At 39.5% G+C, this 8,097-nt stretch overlaps 1 protein-coding gene across 2 annotated transcripts in view; it reads right to left on the minus strand.

Annotated features, from left to right (window-relative positions):
- Positions 1–573: 573 nt before the first annotated feature.
- The window catches only part of ddx21 (DEAD (Asp-Glu-Ala-Asp) box helicase 21), a 10,747-nt gene continuing 3,223 nt past the window's right edge, over positions 574–8,097 (minus strand). Inside the window, exons 3-16 of one of the 2 annotated variants that reach the window (XM_034872307.1) lie at positions 7,158–7,295; positions 6,558–6,633; positions 6,014–6,192; positions 5,775–5,892; positions 5,402–5,587; positions 5,048–5,193; positions 4,619–4,768; positions 4,233–4,394; positions 3,779–3,898; positions 3,338–3,411; positions 2,869–3,028; positions 2,329–2,463; positions 1,459–1,503; positions 574–1,286 (exon numbers count right to left, since the gene is read on the minus strand). In XM_034872307.1, coding sequence (XP_034728198.1) covers positions 1,035–1,286; positions 1,459–1,503; positions 2,329–2,463; positions 2,869–3,028; positions 3,338–3,411; positions 3,779–3,898; positions 4,233–4,394; positions 4,619–4,768; positions 5,048–5,193; positions 5,402–5,587; positions 5,775–5,892; positions 6,014–6,192; positions 6,558–6,633; positions 7,158–7,295 — 1,941 coding nt within the window. In that variant the 3' untranslated portion in view covers positions 574–1,034. The remainder of the gene's footprint in view (positions 1,287–1,458; positions 1,504–2,328; positions 2,464–2,868; positions 3,029–3,337; positions 3,412–3,778; positions 3,899–4,232; positions 4,395–4,618; positions 4,769–5,047; positions 5,194–5,401; positions 5,588–5,774; positions 5,893–6,013; positions 6,193–6,557; positions 6,634–7,157; positions 7,296–8,097) is intronic. The other variant, XM_034872299.1, reaches the window with a different exon arrangement.

Below are 8,097 nucleotides of genomic sequence, written 5' to 3' on the forward strand. Positions count from 1 at the left end.
GTCATTTACATTGTTTTATTTTTAATATTGTGTTAAGATTTCATCAGTGTAATGTATCTGTAAAACTGCACTTTACAAAGGGTTAGAATATTGTACACTCCCTGGAAAACTACTGAATTAATTAACACAATGTGTGGACAATCTCTTTGTATTGTAAACCACATGTCAGAAATATATCATAATCAGCAGCTGATATTCATCTTCTTATCTCATTACATGAGTGAAAAGTATATTTTTTGTCCTTTGGACTGGATGCGATGCAAAAATTTAAGGTTTTGTTTCTAATTGTCCAAAATGTTAATTTTACTCTATGGTCAAAAAATAAATTGCATCAGGAATCAGACCACAGTTTATGGTTTTCAGTTTGGTGTACTTTCCTGGCAGTCTCAACTTTACAACACTAAATTGTTATAAATCCCTTCATGCACTTAAAACTAAATCTTCCATAAGGCCAGGTAAAATGAAAAAGTTAATTACCAGGCAAAAGTAAAAGATGCTGACATTGTGTACTTTGAAACATTTGTGCTTGTATATGTGCTTATTTAGCACCCCTTTAAAAGAATAAAACACAACCTGAGTTGACCTTTTTTAATTAGTATTTTCATTCGAATGAATGGAAACACTAGGCAGTTATTAAACAGAGGCAATTGCAATGCAATCATCCAATACATCTTTGGGGACAGAGGTTTTAGCTGAGGGTAAGGCAACAATCGGACACTGAGCACAACTTTAAAGGTTAACACCCGTTTCATCGTTGTTCTCATTTGGTGCAGAGCAGAAGCAACTACTGTGTCACCTAGCACATATAAGGCCTTTAAATATGGCTGCCAGTGGTCCTGTCTAAATATACTGTACACAGAGAATCAGATCTTAAACCAGTAGGAAATGACTAATTGGACATAAATCTAACTTATCAGATACCATGCAATTGGTCATTTCATGGACTGTATATGACACTCAAATATTTGAGAGCTTACAATTCAGCCTATGGAGTCAGATTATTAAAAAAAACTGCCAGACCACAGGTCGGCACTTCAATAATCAAAAGCTTGACTGAAGTTGCGTTTGTGTCCTCCTCTGTTGTTGCTATAGCCACCGCCGCCACCATTCCGGAACCCATTTCCCCCATAGCTCCGCCCCCTTCCACCTCTGAACCCCCCTCCTCTATCGCTGCGGCCACCGCCGCCAAAGCCTCTGTCGCCACGGTTATTGAACTGCTTCTCCTCCAGCTCTGGGAGCTCGGTGGCTACAGTCAGTTGCCAACGGCGACTGTCCTTCCAGCTGTCCTGTTGAAGGATCAAGTGGGGTGAAAAGGATGTTAGCAGGACTAACGCAGTCTGTCAACTACAACAAGAAACACTGTAAAAATATTCATTTTATATGGGATTATTTCTATTCACAAATGTAATCTTCCACCCCACATCTTGACCAGATGCAAGTTTTTGCAACGGTTCTCACCTGAATCTCCTTGACTTTGTCAGCTGGGACATCAAAACAAACTCCCTGTTACAAACACAATAAGGGTGAGATGGTGAGACGAGTCAGTCTCAGAATAAGAGACACAGCAGTAATAATTAGTTGTGTACTATGTCTAGTCTCCTAAAAAATTAAAAGGGTTCCTCAGTTTGCATTTTGACATAAACCAATTATTTTTCCATTTACTTCTTTCATTTGCTAAGTCTATTACATTCATTTATGAGGCACTGTGGGGGCCTATTTTGTCATTTGTCAGAGGTAACTCTTTTTCATCTGACCCAAGTATTTGTGGCCTACATCCAAAAAAAACTGTATACACCAAATCAAATATACCGTTCCTAGAACAGAGATTTCTCAAACCCCTATTCTTAATCTTAAAAGTAGAATCTGACAAGCTGAAGTACATTTCCGTTAACAGGAAATGTATCAAATACATTTCCTTAAAGCAGCACATATATATATAGGTGTCTGTTTACATCAGGGGTTGATGCATTGACGATATAAGTGACGTCAAAACTTACGGATCAGTACGTGGTGGCCAGCTGTAGTATAGGTCATAAATCTATGTTCAAGTGTTAATTTTTCTGATAAGGTTCTTTTTTTATTGGTTATTTGATGCTATAAAAACGGGGTGAAACATCATGATTGACAGCTGTGATTGAGTCGCAATTTGTTGGGCAAGTGTATGGGCGGGACGACGCAGCTCCACCGCCCAATCAGTACAGCAAACTCCGACGCCAAAATTACAAGACGGCAGCGCCCGTATCCGGGACATTTTGGCCTCACTTTTGTGCAGTGGGAGGAAGTGGAGCTGCGTCGTCCATATTTATTTACAGTCTATGGTTTATTTACCGTTTTGCCTTTGAGAAAGGTCATTCTCTGAACATGGTTTTCAAACTCGTCTCCAAGTTGTTCTTTGATTGATTTCCAGGCATAACCCAGATTATGCATCTCCTGAGAACACACCATCTGCACAGTGGTGTAACCCTGCAAAAGCAAACAAACATAAGAGCGGTGGAATTTGTGGTTTACAGCAATACAAATTCATGATGGAGCCTAAATGGAGACCAAGAGGAAAATTTTTAAGTGTGTAACAGGGATAACCTGTCGTGTGTGTCCAAGGGCTGTTAAATCATCGGTTGTTTACAAAGGGGTACAGCTGCTGCAGTATTTCAGTTAACACTGCAACTCTAAACAAACATGAGGTTACCTGCCTGGCGAAGTTTTCATGATGAGCAGTGGCTGCGGTCTTACAGTACTGTGTCCAGATTTGTTGCAATACTTTGAGAGTTTGTGTGTATGTATAACATTTAGTGTCTTTTGTTCTTGGTTTCTTCTTCTTCCTTTTTTTTTTTTACATTTTAGTGTGTAATGAATAAAACCCAAACTTACAATATCAGAGTTGAGCAGTGACCTCTGCTCTAGACTTGTGGCTCCAGAAATATGTGCTAGGGCAGCAGCTAGTGCATCGACTGCTCCTCTCTCCTCAATCAGCTTCTCAGCTGATGCTCTGAAGTACCCGATGGCTGCAGCTGGAACAGAATCCAGAAACCTGGACACAATACAAAATCATAAACAAAATCATAAAACTCAGACACTTTGCTTACTGTAGGGAAATTAGCTTCACATTGAGCAGTATCAGGATTAGGGAGATCTTTAGCAGGGCAGAGGATTCCAAAGTCTATAACTCTAGTATACACCTAGTTGCCAAATTATAACAGTAATCCTCAATATTAACCAAATGATGTGGTTAATCCAAAACAAATGATTGAATAGTAATCAATACAATAATTTCATACTTCCAAAACAAAGTATATGTGGTTGCACTTGTCTCTCTCTCTCTCCCTCCAGAACGACCTACCTGACAGCATCCTTGCTTGATGACTTGATGATATCGTTTGCGGTGGGGACGCCAACTCGTCTGAATGTGATACCCTGGAATAAATAAGATCAAATGTATTTAGGTTGAGGTTCAGAAAAGAAACAGTTACACAAATTGAATAGATAATAAAATGTGCAATCTCGCACACTATTTCCGACTACTAATGTGAATTTCCTTCTAAATGTCCATGTACTGTAGCGCCGCAGCCTATTCCTCAACTCTTGCCTTTCTCATAATTAACTCACTCCTTTTCTGTCTTACCACTATTTATTCCCCACTTTCTTCTTGTTCATTCCTATCCCATGTGTAGTAGATGTAATTGTAAGCAATGTTTCATATTTTCACATGACTCCTCAAAAGACTAAAGTTGCCGGTATTTTTTCTTCTTCTACTTCGACTGAGTTTAAAAAGGGCACGTACTGCTTTGTTTTCCACGTAGCGCAGCTGGTCCTCCTCTTTCCTCTGGTAGAAACAGATGCAGACTCCAGTCCTGCCTGCCCTGCCCGTACGTCCTGAACGATGGATGTATGACTCCACATCCTGACACCAACCACAGAGACAGACACATTTTGAGAAAAATTAAAGGCTACAGGCCTTTATGATTCACGGTTTACGACAAAGTGTGCAGTACCTTCATCCCCCAAGTCTGATCAACCAATACATTTACTGTAAGTGTACTGCACCAATATGCATTTTCAATTAAATTAATTCTGTATTGTCTTATGTTAACGGAATCTGAAACTTACAAATCAGAACATATGTATAAATCTGAAACATAACTAATCTACATAGCAAAGAAATGGCAAGTCCGAAAAATGCCAAGATATACTCTCATGTGGTGAAATTCTTGTTGAATACTGGCAACGCATCACACCTTGGGTGGAGAACACTGGACAACCAAGTCCACTTCAGGGATGTCTAATCCACGGGCTGCAACATTGGTGGCAACCAGAACCTCAAACCCCCCATTCCTGAAGCCCTTCAGCGTAATCTCTCTCTGTTTCTGAGGAATATCCCCATGGAGGGTCTGGGTGCTCTGAAAACACAGACAAAATTAAATACAAAATGAACACCAAACATTCTTTTTCTAATGGTTTGGTTAAACTGACACGTTAGACAATCAAAAATAAAAGCAGAAAACCCAACAGCACAGGTGTTGCCTTACCACACAGTTCCGATCATATTACAAATAAAAGATCTAATTGTATGAATTGGCTATTAATAAACTGTTAATGTATGTAAGTGTGCGTGCCCTTCTACCTGTTTGATGGATGCATTAAGGGAAAGTTCATTGGCCTCTTTCTTCGTCTCGCAGAACACGATGGTTCTGCCATGGCTGCCGCTGTAAACCTGGATCACATCTCCGATCACGGCTGCACGCTGTGACCAGTGGCAAGCTATGGCCAGATGCTACAGTGGAAGTGACAGCGTGAAACAGAAAGAGAGGGAAAGCCAGGGAATGAGGAAAGACATTTTCATGAATCCAGCTGGCAGATTTTTTTTGTCCTTTTCCACTGGTGTTCATGATACAGCAGTTTTTTCTCCAAACTAACATCCTGGATTATCATGATGGAGATACTGTAAATGCGAGTGTATTTTTCTGTGTTGATTACTACAACTGTCCCTGCTTACAGGAACATTTGGGAGATCTAAGTACAAACAGAGCTGTAACCCCAGTCACACACTTACTTCTACAGTTGTTGCAGCTTTCTGTGTTTTCTTGCCAATCAGATCAACATGTTTGCACTCTGGTCTCATGTATTTCTTGGCAACCTCGTAGACCCAGGGGGGGCAGGTGGCCGAAAACAGAAGAGTCTGTGGGTTGGAGTCAGAGACTGGAGAAGAGCAGAAGCACACATTCCTTATTATACATACATGACCACACTATACCAATCTTTGAACTTTCACATATGTGATACACAAACCCACATTTTAACACTCCACCTCGTACACATTGAAAACAAGAACACCTATATATCCTTGACCCAAAATGTTTGTCCTATAACACTTTCAAAATCATTCACACCAAATTACTTTAATTACCTTTCTGATATGATGAAGACAAAATCTCTTCAACCTGTTCTGCAAATCCCATGTCCAACATTTGGTCTACTTCATCCAGAACAACGTGTTTCAGTTTAGAGAGGTCCAGTTTGTTGTTCTGGAGGTGGTCTTTGATGCGACCAGGGGTGCCGATCAAAATATCGATACCATTACGGATAGCTTCGACTAGACAAGAGTAGAGGATATTTGATTTGAATCAATTAAAGTTGTTAAAACAGAACACAAAAACCACATACAAATTGTATATGTTGAAATAACGTAAAACATAAAGAACCCATTAATGAAAATAAATGAATCAGAATTCAGAATTACTTCTATTAAAGAGTTATTTGTGTGTTTGCACAAGACTTACGCTGTGGATTGTATGAGCTGCCTCCATAGAAACAGGTGAGAGACAGTTTCTTGGTGATGTCTTTGAAGTCCTTAGCAACCTGGATAGCTAACTCTCTGGTTGGCGTTAACACCAGTATCTACAGACAGACAGGAACGAGACTTAGTCGTACAACAAACATACTCAGAGAACAAACAGGCACTGGGACTCTGACTGACTCCAGTTTTAAGTGGTCGGTGTGAAAGTGTACGAGTGTGCACCTTGGGGGGGCGGCCCCTGGCAAACTGCACTGTCTCCCTCTGGAGCTTTTCCACCAAAGGGATGGCAAATGAAAAAGTCTTTCCCGTTCCTGTTCGGGCTTGGGCAATTACGTCCTCTCCGTCGTATACAGAATTAAATGTCTTCACCTGAATGTCAAACAGGTAAGAGACTCCCCGAGCTGAGAAAAACAAAGAAAGAGAAGTCACAGAGAGTGAATGAGGCAGAAGAGCCACGGTAATTTGTTATTTAGCAAACCTCAAAGCATCCCAACAGCGGCAAACTTCTTGACAACCCAGAGCACATTTTAAGTACAAAAAGAGTTGCATCTAACTTATTTATAACAGTCTTCAATAAAAAAGCAGTTGCTCAGACACATTAAAATATTTTATAACGTAAAGTTCATCAAATATGTTGAAGTCTGGACGGGTTCTTTGTTTTTAGGTAGAGCAGCAAGCATGTCTGATTTTGGACGTGTACCTGTAAACCTCTGGTGTCAAGCAACAGTGAAAGAAAGAAAAAGTATAAAAATGTAAATATGTTTACCTTTTAATTTATCAATGGTGAATGGGGAGATCCTGAAGTTGGAAAAGGCCCCTTCCTTTTGCTCTGGTGTCTCCTCCTAAACAAATAAACAGTCGGTCTATAAATTAAATGGAATAATTCAAGTTTATATAATTCACGAAACTTGAAAACATACAAAAGTAGTTGCTTTGCAGGCATTTTGTGGTTATTTTGTTTAACTTAATTAATAAATATTTAATTTCCAACATCTTGTAGGAGCTTCTCATATTTTGGCCCGGCCCATTTTGTGAACAAAGCCTAACCACATTGCTGTGCCTCTACTTTTAAAGGTAACAGGATCAGTAAAGCTTAAGATCAAAAGGAGCCGCTCACATTTTACAGAATGGACATTTTCCAATACAACGAAACAAAATGCAGAAATATATCATATTTTACAACCAACATGTACTGTATAATACCTAGAATGAAGGGTTTAGTAACTACTTCCATGGTGGTCATGTCTATCCAACAGAACTTCACCACTTAATCTCCAAAAAGCAGAGTTATCATTCAGTAAGTAACAACACACTGTCAAGTTCTCCTGAGAGGAAGAAATGAGCACAACCGGTCTGCGAGTCGTACCGGTTCTTTTTCGCTGTCACTAGCAGAGTCTTCACTGGACTGGGCCGGTGTCTGGATGGGCGTCTGGACAGGGGTGTTTGGGGTGGAATGTCCGCTGGTTTCCGCCTCTTCAATGTCTTTCTTTTGCTTCTTTTTCTTCTAAACCCAAAAATAAAAGTAGAGACGATGTTACACACACTTTGCCACAGGGATTCTGCAGGTTTCACCAAGTCAAATTAAAGATTTTTTAAAACATTTTTAAGTATGAAGTATGAATGCAATTTAAGACCTAAGCCTATATCACGACACAAAATAAGAAAAACGTACCGAGTAAGGAAATAAAAAGTCACAAAATGACTTGCAAAGTAAATCTATTTATTTAAAAAAAAAAAAAAAAACTTATGTGTTTTCTCAACTTAAAACATACAAAGTTAAAGAGAATACAAATAGATAAATGTGCAATAATGTTTATTAGGAACCAGATTTTACTGAATTAAATAAGAAAAAGCAGTCTTTTCAAAATAGACTGTTTTGCTCAGTAGTACAAATGAAATAAGCAAAACAATAAATAGGCTAAGAAAAATAGCCATTTTGAAGCCAATAAGCCATCCGGTGCAGTTAGCATTCCATTGACTGCCATTCATACTCGCGCCACTTTACAATTAAATCTCTTTACATCTGAAGCGTTTAAAGACTATTTGTTCACCTCTTATGTCTAAAGAAACACCAACACTGTATAGAAGGCTCAATTACCTTGTACCTCATGGTATGGCTTTGTAGCATAGACAGTTAATGAAGTGGACCAACAGATCCTATTGTTCTGGACGGAGACCAGTAAAAGGAAAATAGAAGCACTTTTCCGGTGATGGTTAGGCGTTACTGCGCAGCCTCCAACTGAGCATGACGGCGTAGATGTGATGTGGGCATTGTGTCTGAAAGTTGAAAGTCCTCTGGTAGCCGT

Source organism: Etheostoma cragini, chromosome 1 (genome assembly GCF_013103735.1).
Source record: "Etheostoma cragini isolate CJK2018 chromosome 1, CSU_Ecrag_1.0, whole genome shotgun sequence".
NCBI classification, from domain to species: Eukaryota; Metazoa; Chordata; class Actinopteri; order Perciformes; family Percidae; genus Etheostoma; species Etheostoma cragini.